General features: G+C 40.3%; 1 protein-coding gene across 1 annotated transcript in view; it reads right to left on the reverse strand.

Moving 5' to 3' along the window:
* The window catches only part of LOC149070889 (rho GTPase-activating protein 44-like), a 73777-nt gene extending 52866 nt beyond the window's left edge, over positions 1–20911 (reverse strand). The window contains exon 1 of the mRNA XM_089248503.1: positions 20419–20911. Coding sequence (XP_089104629.1) covers positions 20419–20495 — 77 coding nt within the window. The 5' untranslated portion in view covers positions 20496–20911. The remainder of the gene's footprint in view (positions 1–20418) is intronic.

The raw sequence follows: 20911 nt of genomic DNA on the forward strand, positions 1-20911 counted from the left end.
CAGAATAGAATAAGTTCAGAAGAAGAGTATCGTTATGACAACTCAGAATAAAATTAAATCGGAAAAGCACTTTAATGGCAACTCAGAATAGAATAAGTTCAGAGAGTATCCTTATGACAACTCAGAATAGAATAAGTTCAGAGAGTATCCTTATAACAACTCAAGTTCAGAGAGTATCCTTATGACAGCAGAGTATAATCAGATCAGAAGAGTACCTTCATGAAAACTCGTAATAGAATCAGACCAAAACAAGTGCACCCAAACGACAACATCGAATTAGATGGAGGAAAAAGAACATCCTTATGATACCTCAGAATCAGATCAGAAAAAAGAGCAGCACCTTCATTGCAATCCAGAATGGAGTTCACCTTTATGAGTACTTAAAATAGTTCTGATCAAAAGAGCATCCTTATCACAACTCGTTATAGAATCAGATCAATAAAAGAGTACTCTTACGACAACTCAGAATCAGATCAATAAAAGAGTACTCTTACGACAACTCAGAATCAGATCAATAAAAGAGTACTCTTACGACAACTCAGAATCAGAACACTCTTACAATATAACTCAGAACAGAATCAGAATAAGAACATCCTTAGGACAATTCAGAATCGGATTAGAAAACCACCCATACGGAAACCCAAAATCAGATCAGAATAGTACCCCTATGACCCTACGGAACCCATAACCAGACCATCAGAGCATTCCGATGATCCCACGAAACCAATAATCAGATCAGAAGAGCACCCCCGTGACCACTCAGAATCAGACCAGAAGAACAGCACCTTTTATGACAACCCTGACGTATTCTCCGAAGTGTTTACGAAGAATGCCGATCAATAACAAAAGTCGGTTGAAGCAACGAGGACTCTTGGGTGCTTCATCGAGCACCATCCAGAATGGAGTTCACCTTTATGAGTACTTAAAATAGTTCTGATCAAAAGAGCATCCTTATCACAACTCGTTATAGAATCAGATCAATAAAAGAGTACTCTTACGACAACTCAGAAACTCTCTTGTTGCTCAAGCGCAACAGGTTGGAGATCCCTGTCTCAAGGTCAGTTAAAGGTATTCGTGCACGAATCTCTTTCATGTGCAGACGACAGACTGATGCTTACGAGTCGCTTCTAATATTCACTTCCACAAGGCCGTTTTAACATCTTAGAGGCCCCTGGACAAAATTAATTTTTCTGCGACCCCCCTTATTTACTGGAGTTACCTGTCTACCGTGTACTTACTCTCAAAAATTAGGCCTCGCTATCTCATGGGGCTCTCGCCGCATATAAGTTGACGTTGTGCCGCCTCCCCCATCATGCATTAGGGGCCATTCAAGTATTACGTAAGCAGATTTTTAGCCATTTTTGACTCTCCTCCGCCCCCCTTGTCATCAAAAGTCAGCAAATCCGGAACCACCCCCCCCCCCTCCCGTCTCGATGCTGTCGTAATACTTGAACGACCCCTTCAGACGGCACTGCATCGCAAACATTAGAAAACACTGGCGCGGATCGACCTTTTTATTTTGAAGACCACGCAAGCCAATGTGAAGTTATAGCCATTTAGTTTAAAATACAGGACAACCCCCATCTAGCGGAAGACAACACGCGCAATGCCAGCAAATAATGATCGTTCCGCTGGGGGAAAAAATGTCGCTAATAAAAACGGGTCATGCACGATATTTATAATTTAGTGAACGAATTTTTTTTTTATGAACCTGAAACGGCACTAAAGTTCACGAAGGCGTGAAAAATTTTCCCCACTAATGTTACGAAGCCATAAAAATATCATTGCGCCATCTCTTCAATAAAAATTAGATCACACGTTAACGTATCATGCGAGAAATTATTAGAAAAAAAGACACGGAAAAATTTTCTCTTAACCAATAGAAACTCACCCAGGCCTAGACGCAAAATACAGTGTACGCCGCTTAATGTGTTCACATCGGGACTTGAGATTTCTGATAACAATAAAATTGATAACTGCATTCGCGAAAAAAATAACAATAATAATCCTGGAAGGAAGTGAGACGACCATACGTCCCGTTTGACCGAACGGGACTGACCCATTTTTCTTTCTTGCATAATTGGTTTCAAAATGTTGAAATGAAGAATACGGTCGGTTAAAAGTAACTGACCAAGAACTGAAGAAAGGGACTTTTTTCTACCTTTTACATAGGAACCATTCAACTATTACGTAAGCAGATTTTTAGCCATTTTTGACCGACCACCCCACCCTTGTCAGCAAAACACTGACCCCTCCTTCCTTATCAGCTAAATCTCGTCAGCAGCTTAGAATATTTCATATCTACAAAAAGGGTGGTTGATGACGTAAGCAACCTTCAAAACCCCCCTACCCCCTGTCATCAAAAGTCAGCAAATCCGAACCCCCCCCCCCCGATGCTGACGTAATACTTGAATGACCCCATATGCCTATATCATACATAGCAAACACATGACCCGCGGGCCAAATGTGTCCCTCGAAGTCATCTGATGCAGCCCGCGACCTTGAACTTAATTTAGTAAAAACGAACTAATGCACATAACCAAATTTCCTTAACGGACTCACGGCACATTTATAGACCACTTGAGTGACCCGCGGCCCATTCCCAGACCACTTGGGTGTCCCGCGGCGCCCATTTCGAGATCACTTGAGTGGCCCTCAACACATTTACGGGGCACTTATGTAGTCCGCGACACGTTTTCAAACTAATGAATAGAGCGGGTCACTTCATTGGTTCGAAAACATGCCACGGGGTACTTCATTAAGTGATCTGAACAGTGTCACGGGTCACTCAGATGATCTGTAAATGTGCAACGGGTCACTCAGATGATCTGTAAATGTGCAACGGGTCATTTGAGTGATCTACAAATGTGCCGCGATTGACTGAAATGATCTGTAACGTAGCGGGTCATCTGGTGACGTGGAAATGTGCGTCAGGTTACTAACTGATCTGTAAATCTGCAACCAGTCATTTAATTCACAAGGGCCACATTTGGCCCACGGTCCGTTTGTTGAGCATGTATGGCCTACGCTAAAGGAAAACCATTTCAAAAGCACCACTACACGTACATGGATCATAGAGGATATTACGGCCCGATTTGAATACTAAGAACTGAGTATGCAAATTTTCGTCAACAAAGGAGTCTGCTGATCTCCTACGTTGTCTTGCAGGTTGACAACGGTGAGTACGATTCAACCTCAGTTTCAAAACATGCAAAGAAAAAAAAATTGCTAACACAAACCGAAGTTCTGATAACTATATACGAATGATATTAATCCGTTCCGTACTTTGCAAAAGTGATAACTACAGCCCTGATTGCATTTAAATTGCAAATTTTAGCACTTTTTTACAGTTACTGCATATAAATGCATAAAATTTTTTTTTTCAGGAAATATTTCACCACTGAGTATTACTCATTTTAATGCATATTTTTAGCTATTTCTAAATGCATATTTTTTCATTTGGGGTCATTCAAGTATTACGTCAGCATCGAGGGAGGTGGGGGTTTCCGGATTTGTTGACAAGGGGAAGGGGGTTTGAAGGTTGTTTATGTCATCAACCACCACCCCTTTTGAGGATATGATATATTCTTAGCTGCTGACGAAATTTTGCAGACGGGGGGGGGAGGGGGGGGGGTCCAGTGTTCTGCTGACTTTTGCTGACAAGGGGGGGTGGTCAAAAATGGCTTAAAATCTGCTTACGTAATACTTGAATACTTGAATGACCCCTTTTACGTATATTTTTCAACATTCCTAGAGGCCATATTGGAATTCTAAAGTATATTTGTTATTTTATGCATACATCGTCATTCTTAATTAATTTACGATCAAGGACGTAATATTGCGTCCAAACGCCAGTGGACTAAATTCAAACAAGTCTATCGGTTTTCTTTCCTCTCTCTTCATCAACACGAAACTTTGTTGCAACCCCATGAAAAAAAGCAGTTCTTTTAATCTCCGTGATGAGGAGGTAAAAAAAAGCTTTCGTTCTAAGGTTAAATAGGTTCTACTATATACACGTACATATGAGAGGAAAGAAACAGGTAGGTGAGGGTGAAAAGAGAAATATATTTCATACCCTATCTCTCATATCTGTATTACAGATAAGAAAGACAGTATAGCAATATATACTGTTTTCCTTTCATTTGATTTTTTTCTTACTTTTCTACTTTTTTTCTTCCTTTTTCTAACATGTCATTGCGTTAGAACAAGGTTACCATATTTATCGCCGATTCGTCAAACAGAGATCATCCAAATTTCTTGCCAATCGCTTGCGAGCGAAGCCGTGAAATGCATATTTTAGCATTTTTATATGTATATTTTGGAAATTTTTACCAATTTTTTTTTTCATTTTTCGCCACTTTCGAATGCATATTTTCTCATTTTTAGTCTCATACTAATTATTAGATTGATTTGTTTTCATTTTTCTCACATATTTTTGATTTCATATCTCAGTAGTTTTAAATGCAGATTCATCTTATTTTTAATGCATATTTCGGTTAATTTTATTGCGTACCATTTCAATTTTTCTGAGCATATTTCAGTTTCTTCAGTGCATATTTCAGCGTTTCTTAGCGCATATTTTGCCCCATTTTAGCGCATATAATCCAGTCTCTAGTGATAACAATACACAAATGATGACATTATCCGTGATTCTAACAAGCGGCGTGTCTACTGTATTATAATAAATAATAATTCCGAAAAAAAAAAAAGAAGACGGTCAATGTATCCAAGGTCACAATGATATGATAGTAATAATAATAATGATGATGATCACTTTCACTGTACGACGGAATCCATGATAGTGACCTCTACAAGATGACCTATTAGTCATCACGTAAGAAGTTCCTCGGTTTCCTTGAAAGAAGTCATCATGGATCGAGTTCTTTACAGAAAAGGAAAGGAAACAAAAAGTTTTGGCACTTACTCAACAAGCTACATGTCATTTGTCTCAAGAAGTTGCGTATTTGAAGTGGCTCATTTATAAGTGGCTCTTTTTATTTTCTTCTCCCACACCATGCACAATAACATCCTACCCACCCACCCCCGTGGCAACATCGAAAAATTCTTTCGCATTTGGAAGAAATTTACGATCGTTCATAACAATTCCATTTTTTGGCGAAAAAAAAATAAATTACCCTGTGTTTTGACGTCTTCAACTTCAGAAGAGTCATGAGATGCCGGGGAGGCGTTATTCCATCCATAGTTATACATAGGATTTTAACACGGGGTTAAGCTCATCGGTCTAGATCACTAATTACGTCACTAAAGATGCAAGGGGTTTAAAATGCTTTAGCGTACAGTAAATGTTACGGTAAATGTGATAAATCGGCTTTTAGCATAATATTGAGTTTAATAACTGTATCACTTTTACCGGCGATTATGCATAATACCCAAGCATCGGTACTTATCATTTTTAAGAGTGATTATACGTAATACCCCCAGTCTGGTTAAATTGATAAGTAGTTTATATTTATCGCTTTTACCGGTTATGCATAATACCCTAGTGTGTAATTGATGAATTTTTTTTAATTTGAAAAAAAAAAAAATTGCCAAACGAGTCTAGTATGTTTTACCTACCCAGATTTAAGTCGATTTTTCATATTTCCTTGAAGTCGATTATGCATAATCACTGGTAAAAGCGATAAAGTTCAAGTATTTATCGAATTAACCTGGTACGCTTGGGTATTATGTACAACACTATGTACACTAAAAAAATAAATTCATTTTTATGGGTAATCAACCGTAAAAATGAATTTTAAACGAGCGGTAATATTAAAATGAACGGTCAAAATTACCGTTTTAAGTATCTATCAAATTTACCAATGATGTTCTTGGGTATTATGCATAATCGCTGGTAAAAGGGATAAATTTATCAAACTTACGAAGACTTTTGACGATTATGCAAAATAACCGATTTATCACATTTACCGTAACATATATTGTCCTTTAAAGTGTTTTGAATTCCTTGCTTCTTTAAACCCGCCTCGTCATTTAGTGGCGTAATACCGATCTTGGTCAATGAGTGTAACCCCATGCTAAAATCGTATGTATTGGAGGGATTAATGGATTAACGATGCGGACACAGAAAACCAAATGTGATACAAAACTCTTACATCAGTGGTACCCAACCTGTGGGACGCGTACTCCTGAAAGAAAGTGATGGGGCCCTTCAGGGGGTAGGTGATGAATAATCATCAATGCCATAAAAAAGCCTAGCAAAGTTAGGGGAAAAAATGAATTATGATAAAATTATATACGAGGGGAATCGATCGAGCTCGCAAGAGTAAGACGTATTTCTCTAGACGTGCGAACACCTCCTGTGCACTTCAAGAGGATTTGCAAGGTTCCTATGTATATCTAGGAGTACGCACGTTTCCCGCGCATTTTCAACGGAACGCAAACTCTCCAACAATTTTCGATTCACACACGCGAATCTTCTACGCATTTCTAGTAGCACGCATATCTTATATATTATATCCATTTCTCTTCGCCTGCGAACACCTCCTGTGAATTTCGCGGAATGCGCATAGTTTCTATGTATATTTTAGCTTACGAAAACTTTTTACGCATTTCTAGGAGTACATACAGTTTATCTTATGTTCATTGCTCTAGGCGTGCGAACACCTCGTGTCATTTAAAGGCAAACGTAAGTCTCCTATGTAGGAGTGTATGCACTTCATGCGTATTTCTAACGCAACCCGTCTACCATCATTGTCTGAAAGGTTTGTTCTTCTTCAACGCATTTCACGTGCATTGTGATGCACGAAATAAGCATGACTTCTATTTGTTTCTAGAGGGTATGCAAGCCTCCTATGTGCATGGTCACTTGAAACATGAAAGGTTAAAACAGCCGTCAGAGAGCGTCACGTGTGTATGAGAGCGTGTGTTTGAGCGAAGAAGGGAAAGTAACGCCACTGGCAAAGAATGAGAAATTAAGACAACAGGGAAACGATGGCAAAAAAGTATATCACTTGTAAATGATGCCGAAGTAATGAGACTGCCACTGTCAAACGATGAATGACTGAAGACACTGGTAAATGATGGCTGAATGCTCAGCCAAAAGGAGGCGTGCAAAGGAGCCACGGACAAATGATGGACGACTGAGGGCACCGGTAAACGATGAATGAGTGAGGGCGCCTTCAAATGATGGCAGAGTGAGTGGACTGGCGGATGATAGGTAATGTAAAGAAACCATGGGTAAACGATGATCAGGGGGTAATGGAGCAGCGAGTAAATGATCGCTAGTGCTAAAAAGTTTGAGAACCACTGGACGGGCGGGTCACGGTTGGGTGAGACTGGCACTGACTATTGTGTCTTGATTTCCTTTAATAAAATACAGTACATATTATCAAAGAGCTAGATACCGCGGCTTCACTCGGCGATTGTAATTATCTATGGCAATTATATAACTACGATCACGGCAGTTCAGGGTTTCCATTTTTGTGGAGGTTCTTCAAGGTCCTTCCCTCTCAGCGCTCTTGAAATTTCACAAAAAATCTGACACGATATACCTTTCAGTTGAGTACTTCAGCACTTACAAGCCACGGACTGCATCCTCGGTGCATTCACACTGTTGTTTAGGTAGATAAATAGAGAAGAGAGTGAGCAAACAGGGATGCCCCGTGAACCATTAAGAACCATTTAAACATCACATTGACCCTTATAAGGCGAAAAAAGAATCGAGCAAACAGATACATAATTCGAGGTAGAAAAAGAGTTCAGACATCTCTGGAAACCTCGCTGACACACATGTTGGTTATCATACAAACACAATACAATACGTTTCAAGCATTTCCAGACGCACCGGAGCGTACGAAGCGTGTTATAAAAGAAATAAGAAAAGCAACGCCCAATTGCAACCTCTTGTGTTCTCAGTAATGCACCTTCGCCCCCATAACCATCAAGTTCAAATGCGAATCTAATGGACATTAACCTTCAGATCATGAAACGATCCATTCATGCGTCCATTGGATTTTTTTTTTCTCCTTCTTCAGGAAATGTGGTTCCAGCTGCACCGTTTCTCGAAAAAATCCGGATGGGATAATCGTTTCAAATTGGGTTCCCCCCCTCAGACGTCGTTTGGAGCAAATACTCATTGTAATATTCCTAAGAACAGGGTCTCTTGTTAAGGGCTCACTTTTTTAACATAATTTCGTGGATGTAGTAATTTTGCTTAAAACCTTTCACTTTCCCAAATTTTTGCTGGAAGGCTTATATGAGATTTTAAACTTTTTTTTTTTTGAATTTTTTTTCGCACATTTTATCAGTTTTAATTTAACAAAAAAAGAGAAGATTTTGTTTTGAGATTTTAAGTGGGAGTTCCGATTTTTTTTACAAATAGTTTTTATAGTTCTTGATTGTTGAAAGATTGTGCAGTTTTGATTTACATATTTTGCGGTTTCAATTTGTTTTACATTTCTTAGTTTAGAATTGTAAACTTTTTCTTTGTTTTTTCAATCTTTTTCATTTTTCATGTGATTTGAATCTTTTTTTCATTTTTCATGTGATTTGAATCTTTTTCATTTTTCATGTGATTTGAATCTTTTTCATTTTTCATGTGATTTGAATCTTTTTCATTTTTCATGTGATTTGAATCTTTTTTTCATTTTTCATGCGATTTGAATCTTTCTTTCATTTTTCATGTGATTTGAATCTTTCTTTCATTTTTCATGTGATTTGAATCTTTCTTTCATTTTTCATGTGATTTGAATCTTTTTCATTTTTCATGTGATTTGAATCTTTTTTTCATTTTCCAGTGTTTTGGTTCTTTTTCACTTTTCAGTGTTTTTAATTCACTTTTCAGTGTTTTTAATTCACTTTTCAGTGTTTTTAATTCACTTTTCAGTGTTTTTAATTCACTTTTCAGTGTTTTTAATTGTTTTCATTTTTCAGTGTTTTTAATTGTTTTCATTTTTCAGTGTTTTTAATTGTTTTCATTTTTCAGTGTTTTTAATTGTTTTCATTTTTCAGTACTATATTTTGAATCTTCTTCATTTTTTATGATTTGAATCTTTCCATTTCTCAGTACTACGTATTTCGAATCTTTTCATTTTCCATTTCTCAGTACTATTTTGAATCTTTTCATTTTTTATAATTTGAATCTTTTTCATTTTTCAGTACTACAGTCAAACCTCGTTAGTTCGTCACCCGGTTAACACGTCACTCCGCTTACCGAGTCACTTTTTGAAACTCCCAATTTTCCTCAGGCAGGAATTGGCACAGCTATGACTAACTCCGTTTAACGAGTAACTAAGTCATATTTTTGCTCTCCCAAGAGTGACTCATTAAAGAGGTTTGACTGTATTTTGAATCTCTTTCATTTTTCAGTACTATTTTGAATCTCTTTCATTTTTCAGTACTATTTTGAATCTCTTTCATTTTTCAGTACTATTTTGAATCTCTTTCATTTTTCAGTACTATTTTGAATCTTTTTCATTTTTCAGTACTGTATTTTGTCTTCTTCATTTTCTATGATTTTGATTCATTTTATCTTTCAGTTTTGAATTCTCTTTTGAAAATTTCAAAATTTTATTCATTTTTTTTTTTTTTTAGTTTTGAATTTTTGCAGTTTTTTTTATCTTTAAACATTCAAATTTTTAATTTTTGTCATTTTTACAATTCTCTCTTCTTTTTTTTTCGTTTTTTTAAGGTTTGAATCTTTTTGACAATTATCTTTCCAACAAATTATCTTATTAATTTTGTTAGTTTTGAATTGTTTGCAGTTTTGTACGTTAAATTAAAATTTTTTTTTAAATTTAAACATGTTTAATTTTTTTTAAACTTTCGGCCATTCCTCCAATTTTCAAAATAGGAACAACTTCTATTCTTCGTTATGGAACATATTCAGAAATATTCTATATCTCATTATATCCATGAGATGACACCCATCTGGGGGACCGCATCATAACGGGATCTGGTTCCATAATTTTCGAGAGCAAGTGGCTTTTAGTCATGGCCCAAGGGTGGGGCTGACAGAGCTCCAGCCCAGGGCAATTCTTACTGGGTTTTTTTTCCGCACTAAAAATTTACTGTAGATCGGGCTCGTCTCGCAGCCGTAAGAGCCTTGCTGCAAGATGCGGACTCCGCATCTAAATAGTCTTCGCCGGCAACTAAGTCCCATGTTTCGTAGGAATGTTTGTTTATTAAGTACAAGAAATCTTGCAGGGAAAGAGAGTTAAAGGTGTCACGTGACACGACATTGTGTATTGCAGCAACGAGCATTCCGATGTGCAGCTGTTCCTGTTTTTTGGATCTTATACCGAAGCAGACTCGCAAAACAAACTTCACGGGCTCATATTTATTATCATATCATCATAATTTCAGAGAGGTCGGTCACAGCCGTAGGGACCTTTCGCCGACAGTGGCTACAACAGATGGACGAAGCTATTCCAGAATCTGACCTTGGAAGGGCGTGTAAGACGAGAATACACACACATACACGAAAATCGCTAGAAATATTATTCATTAATGAGGCGACAGCTGACACATCAGACCAGATAAAATATAAACATGGCACGTGTGTTAGTTATTTTATACACTTGTTAATCTGATGGATTAGATTCCAGCAATGGCGCTTCAACCTCGAGTATTACCCGGAAATTCCCACTCTTACTTGCTTGCACTATTTTACAGAGACCAATCATTATTTGTCTTCATCAATGAATGCCTGCCTGCCTACCTCCCATCAGGGAATAGCGCCGTTTTTTTTTTAACCCTTTAACTGTCAACGACATCTTCCGTTCTCGAATTTGGCGAAGTTCTACTTCACCAAAATGAAAAAACGGGAAACGTAGCAACCCAATGGGCGCTTTGCGCCAAATGGGAAACTACCTGCGATTACCTCTGGAGGATGAAGAAAAATACTTGGAGTTTACAATTCTCGGCTGGCTTCAACTAATTAAAATGAGTATACATACTGTAATTTGGCCAAATGTCGCCAAAGTTGGTACTGTAATACTTCGTAAAAACCAGTTTCGTTATCGATGATTAGTGATATGGTCCGGGGCCAGTGGAGCTACGGACTCTTCTTGGAGAAATTATTAAAATGTATTTATATCGATTATTTGAAATAACTCCGAACTGTGGGTGGCGGATATCCAAAATCCGCCAAACTGCCGAAAATTACGCTTTTCACAACAGTAGATGAGTATAAACTTTTTGTTTAAGCCATACCTCTGATTGGAAATTCGGACATTACGAGTGGTGGGGCGGGTTAAAAATTCGCCAATTTAACGAAATCTCTCAACAGTAGAAGAATGTATGACCGTCATTACATGAAGTGAAATGCTCAACCTCGTCCATCCTCGACTCAAGCCCATCAATGTACGTCGTTTTGCGTAATTTCGTGGTTTCTTGATCGGGCACACACACTCCCATCGGAATGGAGCCAAATTAAGAAAACTCGTTGTTGTTGTTGTTCTATAAGAGTAAGTGTTTGTTCTCTCGAATATACGTGTATGGCGAATGGCTTCCCGCAAGGATCCGTTTCCGCGCTCCTGAACTCAAGCCAAATTTCTTCTCGCAGATAAGAAAGTTCTTTCCCACAAAACAGAGACATTTCGTTGGCGTTGACTCAATTGTTACACTTTATAGCGTTTAATCGAGTTGGCGGGAATGTTGGCGATTTTTTTCGGATAATAACGGTCTGTCACTGTGATTACCTCTGATTATTACCTTGGACAAAGAAAAAGGATTGACTCATCGGAGTGACCGTTGAATGACGAACTGTTGCATCACAAAAAACATTAACGTTACCATGGAGACTATAGAAATGAAGGTGGAGGGGGGGGTTTGCAACCAATTATCCACGGATGTAGCCCACTGTACTCCACCATCATCCGCTGAACGCTAAACGTAATGATGGACAATAAAAGGTGGACACGACGGATGCTGTGGTTTTTACGCTTCAGGGTTTTTTCAGAATGGACACTATCGGTACTTGTTCACTAAAAAAATTATACAGGGCGTTAAGAATACTGATATCGTAGGAGGTAAGGGGCTTGACCCCCCCCCCCCAGAGAGAGGCTGACAGGGCTCTCTACCCGATTATTATATTATTAGTCATTAGGATAATATTCGTTATTCTTTTTGTTTGTTTGGCTCTTCGTGGGCATTCAGTCTGTCCGTTCACAGACATAGTGAAGAGAAATTGTGCATCCATATCTCTTCAGCCATTGGCATATGTATATGCACCTACCCCCTTCCTTGAGCGTAGATAGTAGTGTATTTTTGCAGTAAAAAACACCGTTGAGAAAAAAAATTATGACTTCCCCCCCTAATTTAAGACAGTCCTGCGTATGCTACTGACTTTTTATCAATTGTAGCAATTTGGTTAATCAGATGGAAAAAGTTGTCGCCAAATGAGAGAAAACCTTAGCCAAATTGACGATTCATAAAAGGTGAAAATGCGTCAAGAGACAAACGCGATTTGGAAAATTCGATCGTTTATTTATTGGCCAAATATTTTGTCCCGATTTGGCGCAATGGCGATCGGCAGCGCGAACCCTGGTGCTCAACCTTCAGGAGAGTTTGGGCCAACTTCATTTGTTTGAAAATGTGTCGCGGGCCACTAGAGTGATCTGTGAAGGTGCCGCGGATCACTTAAGTGGCCTGAAACTGTTTGGCGGGTCACTTAGGTCACCTGGGAATGTGCTGCAGGCCACTTAGGGTCATGTGAAAAATATGCCGCGGGGACCACTTGAGTGATCTGGAATCGTGCTGTGGGTAACGTGAGTGATCTGGAACAGTGCCCGTGCTGCTCTGGAACTGAATCAGGTGCCTCTTAAGTGCTCTGGAACTGTGCCACATGCCACTCAAGTGATCTGTGAATATGTCGCGGATCACTTGAGTGATTTGGAACCGTGCCGCATGTAAATTGAGTGATCTGGATGCGGGCCGCTTAAGTGCTCTGGTACTGTGCCACAAAAGTAATGTGTAAATATGTCGCGGGACACCCCCGCATTTCCCCCACTCACAAAAATCCTAGTTACGGAGCTGCCTGGAGGTACTTGACATCATCGTGAAACACCTAATGAACAAGGGCGGCGACCAACAAAAGGAAAACGGAACCCAGCCAGAGATTATCGCCCACATGAGCCCCGCCAACGACAAAATAATCGCATCAATGACGACGAAGACGATGATGATCATCATGGTGTCCATCTTCGGGATACTTGATATGAATCGCAGAAGGGCTAAAAATACCTTCAAATAGAACGTTTTCTTAGAGCCCTTTTTTTTTCTTTTCCTCAAGGGAAAACAACAACTACGACTATTATTAGGTCAAAAGGAAGAAAATGGCGCCCAAGAATAAAGAAAAGCGAAATTTGGGACGAGGTTGTTTTCCCTTTCAAACCACAACCATCATCATCTTTTATTATTACTGGTATTATTAATTTGCTCTTTCCGCCATATAACGCCCTGTTTTTCTTATTATTATTCCCATCATTTGAGGCGAACCCCCCAAGTCACAGGTTCTTGAAAAGAAGGACAACTTTTATTACTCCCTTTCACGGATTATTAAAGTTATAAAATGCTAAGGTCCCCTCCTCCCGGTATACGAACCGAACATCATGTCGGTTCAAGATGAAAGGTTGAATTTGTATCATCTGTGTACGCGAAAGCAGACCTACAACACGATACTTATACGACATGAAAATTCAAGCATTTGCCATCTTCACTTTAGAAACTGGAAGACAGATGGCAGCACCAGCAAGAACGCGAAAAAAGCACAACTCTGAGAACATGCATACGTAGGGAACCGCGCATAAACACACCCAACACGTTCCGGCATGTACCGATTCGTTAAGACAGTTTCGCTGATGAATGTGTACGAAGTGCATGTGAGACTAAGTAGTAGTTGTGTATGCGAAAGGTTGCACATGAGTCACGTGTGTATCATAAAACACAGGTTTCCAACGTTCTCGTCCGCATTAAGGCCAGAATTACACTATAAAAGTTTGATAAAAGTCATTTTATAAAACTTGAAAAACGCAACCAATAAGCGCATCGGTTAGGCATTTTTGTTACATTACCTGTGATAAATTTCACCATACGCTTCCACAATATGCTTTTGAATACCATGAAGCATCAAACTTTAGAACTTACGTTCTAAAGTTTGAAATTAGGACCCGTGTATGCGAAAGAGTGAACTTAAGACATATGTGTGCGACAGACTGATTCTTGGACCCGTGTATTGAAATGCGGAATGTAAAACCTTTGCAGGGCCGTCTTAACAGTACCATGCTCCCCCCTCCTCGGGCAAAGGCTGAGGCTCTCTGCCTATCTCGAAATACCTGCCTACAAAATTTCATACTTACTTTCGAAAATCATAGCATCAAATCTCATAATTATGAGGCCCGGTTGGGCCTTAAGACGGCATTGAACTTGTGTGACCAACAGGTTAAACCTGGTACTTTTTGTGTTCAATAGTTTAACCCTCTTATCCATGTATTCAAAAGGTAGAACCAGGGAACAAGTAAATTCAAATGGTAGAGCCTGATGTTCCGATGTTGTAAAGGTTGAACTTGACAGCGTACTCTGTTCAAAAGGTTCGAACTGGGATGAACAGTATGTTCAAAAGGTTCGAACAGGGATGAACAGTATGTTCAAAAGGTTCGAACAGGGATGAACAGTATGTTCAAAAGGTTCGAACAGGGATGAACAGTATGTTCAAAAGGTTCGAACTGGGATGAACAGTATGTTCAAAAGGTTCGAACTGGGATGAACAGTATGTTCAAAAGGTTCGAACTGGGATGAACAGTATGTTCAAAAGGTTCGAACTGGGATGAACAGTATGTTCAAAAGGTTCGAACTGGGATGAACAGTATGTTCAAAAGGTTCGAACTGGGATGAACAGTATGTTCAAAAGGTTCGAACTGGGATGAACAGTATGTTCAAAATGGTGAACCTAAAAATCGTGCTGTTTCAAAGGTTCGACCTGGGACGAACAGTGCGCTCAAAAGGGTTAAACAGAAAAACAGTTCTGTTCGAATTCCAGACTAACAGTGTGCTTGTTCGGGACGAAGGGGAAACATAAAACCGTTATATTGAAAAGGGAGAACCTAAAAGGAACCAGAAACCAGCTGTTCAAAAGATTGAAACTGGGATCAATAATGCGTTCAAAAGGTTGAACCAGAGACCACCAATGTCTTCAAAAGGTTGTACCCCAAGAATATGTTAAAAAAGTTGAATCTAGGGCCAACTATGTGTTCAAAAGGTTGAACCTGGAATCAACAATACGTTCAAACGGTTGAACCAGGGACAACCAATGCGTTAAAAAGGTTGCACCCCCAACAATGTGTAAAAAAGGTTGCACTTGGGACCAAAAATGTGTTCAAAAGGTTGAACCTGGGACCAACAAAGTGTTCAAAAAGTTACACCAGGGACCAACAATGTGGTAAAAGTTTGAACCAGTGCGAACCTAAAAACCATTCTGCTGAAAAGGTTCAATTCAATTTGTGACCAACAATGTGTTCAAAAGGTTGAACCTAAACACACACCGTTCTATTCAAAAAATCGGACCAAAAATGAATGTGTTCGGGGGGAGGGGGGTAAAAACCGTTCTGTTCTGTTCACAAGGGAGAAACTAAAAACCGTTCTACTCAAAAGAGGAGACATAAAAGGAAGCAACAATGTGTTCAAAGGGTTGAACGTGCGACAACAATGTATAAAAAAAGGTTGAACCTAGGACAACAATGTGTAGGAAAGGTTGAACCCGGCGCCAAAAGTTTATTCAAAAGGTTGAACCTGGTGCCAAAAAATTTTCTCAAAAGGTTGAACCTGGGACCACTAATTTAGACTAGCAATGCGTTCAAAAGATTCAACCTAAAACCAACTAGACGTTAAAAAGGTTGAACCTCAAAACTGCTGTTTAAAATGTTGAACCTATAGAGATGCTGTGTCCAGATGGAATGTACGACCGATATGTCCAATAATTTGAACTTTAAATCAGTTCACTGGAACGGTAGAGCCTGAAACTCGTGTGTTTAAAAGGTAGAAAATAGCGTTAAAGAAACACAGAATCGAGTGGCTAATAACAAATTGGAATGAAATGTTGAGGTTCGAAATAAAAAGAATAGTTCCCTGTTCGCGGCCGCGGATCTCGTTGACCCTCCCGTTAAGACGCCATCGCTCATTTGAGAAGTCGGATTTCTTTTCTATAGAATAAGCTGTTTTTCAAGAGGCTTTCAATTAGACCCCGATACTCATTCCATGATTATTATTTTCTTCCTGACGGAGCAATATCGCCCTTGGCGTTCTCGTATCGATGTTAACGCATGATTTGTTGTTCATTAGAGTTCTATTCTGAGGCCTTTCTTCTGCAGTTGTCAGTATCATATTGGGGGGGAAGGGGGGGATTATGTAATTACGTAGTAAAAGTGTTTTTCTCGAAGAAGAGGTTGAAGGTTTTCTTTCTCCGTCTTGGAACAGACGTTCCTAATAAGGAAGTCCCTTTTTACTCTTTTTGTTCACATTCGACAGTTGCATTCAACCCTTTTCTTTATACAAATCTGACTTTTTTTTAACATTTTTCTTTTGAATAAACTCCACGCGATGACGCCAATTGTTGCCAATTCACCGGTGACATCTGCTACATCCTGCAAGGCGTTTTTGATGACTACAGTAGAAGCCCGTTAATACAAACTAATTGGGACGAGAACGAAACATTACGAGAATTGAAATGCAAAAAAAAAGGGATTCAGAATCAATAATAATTAAAAAAAACCTATTGAAATGGCGTTACGTTTAACAACGACCGAGAATCGATAGAGCTCGATGACCATCGCGAGGACCCGGGTTCGAACCCCACCGTTGCCACAGTGATAATCGACTCAGGTTTTCCGCTGTTCCAAACTTCGAGGTGAAAATGCGGGCCGATGATATCTCCGTTAAAAGTGTCGCCACAGGGAGCAACAGGCCTACAACGATACAACTGCTCAATCACTATACTTCACTCATAGTTAGAAAAACTGATGGCAGATGGCGGCACTACACGTAACAAGCATTACGCAGAAACAAACTTCACGTCAGGTTCACTACACGTACACGCACATTCTAACATGTACCAATTCGTTAGAAGTTCTGCATAGGAATGTGACCGAGGTGCATGAGTGGTTTAGTAGTAGTAGTATCGCCTATTCGCCAAAAACAGGCATATGTCAGAACTACTGGGAGTCCTTGGCTCATAAAGGTAGGGCCGGGTCTTGAATCCAGAGAACTACGCGGCCACTGAAGGGGGAGGAGCGATTTTTCATCACCAAAATGTTATTCGCTTGCACTTGAAAAATGTCCAGAACCGGCCCTGCATAAAGGGGACCGGAAAAAAATCTCTATAATCTATATGAAATCAGTAGGGAAAAGTCCTCAGAGCGGCCCATGACGTTCGAGAATAGCCCGGGTGTGGATAGGAATGTTTCCGGGCACCCGTTTTTGAGCGATTCTGATTACCAAGGGTCCAAGGCTTTAATATATTCTGGAATCGTCGAAAGGGAATGTGGGCGAGAGTTTTAGACTCCTCACGCCAGAAGACAAACGGGCATGCTCACTTGTGCAGATGCAGATACACATGTCTCACAACAAAATCCTGGTTGAAGTCAGTTCAGGGCGCGCGCGGTAGCCCGGGTCGATAAGATAACCGCCCAAAGTACCAAAGGATGTTTAGAAGTGTCGCGAGTTCGATACCCGGTTCATCCTGTCAGAAAACTATCCTTACTATCCAGGGGTGCAACAAAAATGGCGACATGACCGCAGAAAAAATTGCTACCGCAGGGTGTTCCACATCGACGGGGTTAGCGCTCCAACCTCTCGATGAGAGTAAAAAACAAAGCCTGCCGTTCGGAACCTGCAATAAATTGTAGGTCCCGATCGAATTAGCCCTCGTGTGCAGAAAATGACAGTGGTGCGACAAAAATGATCAAATGAAGTCAGTTCATGCTCCCACACACACACACCTCCAACTTGTTGAGAGGAGGCGGGGAGGGGCTGACAAATCTGTTGCCTGAAGTTCCCTCTCTCTTAGCACAGTTGTTTCTCCCTGTTTTGGCATTTTGTTCAAATTCTGTCCGACGTTTTAAGAATTTCGCCCCTCCCTACACTTTCTGAATATCTGCCTAACCCCGTTGCCGTTTTTTCTAAAAGGCACTGGAGGCCCCCGGGATCCTTCGAACCCCACCGCCGTCACAGCGGTGGTCGGTTGAAGTTGGTTGTCTGTGGTTCCCAACTTCAAGGCGCGAATGCGAGCAGATCGTCCCGTTAAAAAGTCTCGCCACAGAGAGGAACAGGCCCACACAACGGTACAGATATTCAATCATTACACTTCACTTCTGAAATATAGATGGCAGCACTAAAAAAACCAGAGACACAAAACTAGATACGCACTCAGATTGTTAGGCACACACATACTTCCCCATGGCGATAGACCGGAGTGATGCTCCGTTTGAAAGGAAGAAAGAAAAAGGTCCCAGGATCCTGATAGTTGTCAGTAAGAGAACATATTCATTTCCGAGTCTTATACTTTCGAAGCGAGGGGTCACGTGATCAAGGGTTCTGGGAGCTTCTATGTCTGGGGGCCTACCTAATATGCTGTCAAGACAGTTCTGTTCGAATGATTGGTGGGGTGGGGAAGAGTCTCATCACTACTCATCATTCAATGAGTGGTCTAGTAGAATGAGTCTCTCCTCATTCTACTTTACAGGATAATCTACTTTACAGGACAATCATCTACTTTACCAGGAGAGCTCCTGTAAAGTATAAGAACCATATAGAACAAGGGTGCTCGACCTTTAAGAGAATGAGGGCCACTTAGTTTGAAAACGTGTCGCGGGACATTCAAGTGCTCTATAAATATACCACGGGGCAAATGAGTGATGTGGATTTGCACTGTGGGCCACTAAGACGATCCATAAATGTGATAATTTTTTGTCGCAGCATTACGGTCATTTTCTGCAACCGAGTGCCGATTAGACCGGGACCTAAAATTTACAGCCGATTCCGAACAGCAGCCTTCGTCGAAGGGTTGGTGCGTTAACCCCTCGGTGTGGGACTCAACTGTTATAGCTATATTTCTCTGTGGTCATGTTGTGGCCGTTTATGTTGGACCCCTGCTTCAGGAAAGCTTCTGACAAGGACGAACACGGTATCGAACTCGCAACATCCAAACATCCTTTAGGTGAGTATCTTATCGACCTGGGCTACCAGGTGATCTGTAAATATGCCGCGGGTCACTCAGGTGATCAGGAAATGTGCTGCGGGAAACTTTAGTGATGTGGAGCTGTACCACGGCCTGCTTAAATGTCCTGTAACTGTTTCGCAAGGGATACTTAATTGATGTGAAACTGTCGCGGGTCGCTTGATGACCTGTAAATATGCCACGGGTCATTTAATCGATGTGGAACTGCACTGCGAGTCACTTAATCGATGTGGAACTGCACTGCGAGTCACTTAATCGATGTGGAACTGCACTGCGAGTCACTTAATCGATGTGGAACATTACAAGCCACTTAATCGATGTGGAACTGCACTGCGAGTCACTTAATCGATGTGGAACATTACAAGCCACTTAATCGATGTGGAACAACATTACAAGCCACTTAATCGATGTGGAACAACATTACAAGCCACTTAATCGATGTGGAACATTACAAGCCACTTAATTGATGTGGAACTGCACCGCGGGTCACTTAATCAATGTGGGATAGTAGTACGAGTCACTTAATCAATGTGGGATAGTAGTACGAGTCACTTAATTGATGTGGAATAGTAGTACGAGTCACTTAATTGATGTGGAATAGTAGTACGAGTCACTTAATTGATGTGGAATAGTAGTACGAGTCACGTAATTGATAAGGAACTGCACCGAGGGTCATTTAATTGATAAGGAACTGCACCGTGGGCCACTTAATTGATAAGGAACTGCACCGTGGGTCACTTAATTGATAAGGAACTGCACCATGGGTCACTTAATTGATATGTAAATGCACCGCAGGTGACTTAAGGGATTTGTACACGTACCAAAGGCCTATATTTAAGTGATCTGTAACCGTACCAAAGGCCTATATTTAAGTGATCTGTAACCGTATCGCGGGCCAGTGGAGTGATGTGGAACTGCACCACGGACCGCTTATCTCTCAGGAACTGTCGCGGGTCATTTAATCAACGTGGAACTGCACCGCAGGTCACTTAAAGCGACCCGTGAATGCACCACGAAAGTTATTCGAGTGATTTTTTTCTTTTTAAATGTGCCACGGATCACTTGAGTGACATGTAAATGTGCCACGGGTTATATTTAAAAGTGATCTATAAATGTGCCACTCAGTTCGTTTTGACAAAATTAAGTTCGAGGTTGCGGGCCACATTTTTTGAGCAAAAAGTGACAAAATATAGAATAAAACTATACAATATAGAAAGAGAGCTGCTCACCTTTGAAAAGTTTGGTCGGCGATCTGTTTGACTTTTAAGAACTGCCTCTTCATGATGCTGATGCCGTTCGTAGACATCCTCCCGCTGTTTAATTTTTGGCCCCCGTCGATCTTTTCCACAAAATCCACAGCTTTAATAAACAAATAATCACAATTATTGTAGAAACAATTGTAATTATTTATTGTTATCGTATCCAGTCGCCGCAACAACAAGAGTCATCGTCCCTTCTCTTGTGTGTGTTGTCCCCCCCAGTAAAATAATAAACAAACAAAACACACAGAAAGAGAGAGAGTGAGTGAAAACGTGTTCCTATCTCGTCGTCTGAAACCACATGAATGATGACGACGGCGCTGCTGCTGCCGTCGTACAAAATGGAAGAGAGAGAGAGAAACAAACACAGCAGACGACAGAAGATGCTTTTTTTCCTCTCTTTTTTTTTGTCTTAACGGAACTAACCGGAACTTCACTTCACCTCGTCAGTTCTGCTGCTTCT

Source organism: Pholcus phalangioides, unplaced genomic scaffold, assembly GCF_987345545.1.
Source record: "Pholcus phalangioides strain wild (caught in Gottingen) unplaced genomic scaffold, Ppha-v1.0 ptg000020l_1, whole genome shotgun sequence".
In the NCBI taxonomy this organism is placed as follows: Eukaryota; Metazoa; Arthropoda; class Arachnida; order Araneae; family Pholcidae; genus Pholcus; species Pholcus phalangioides.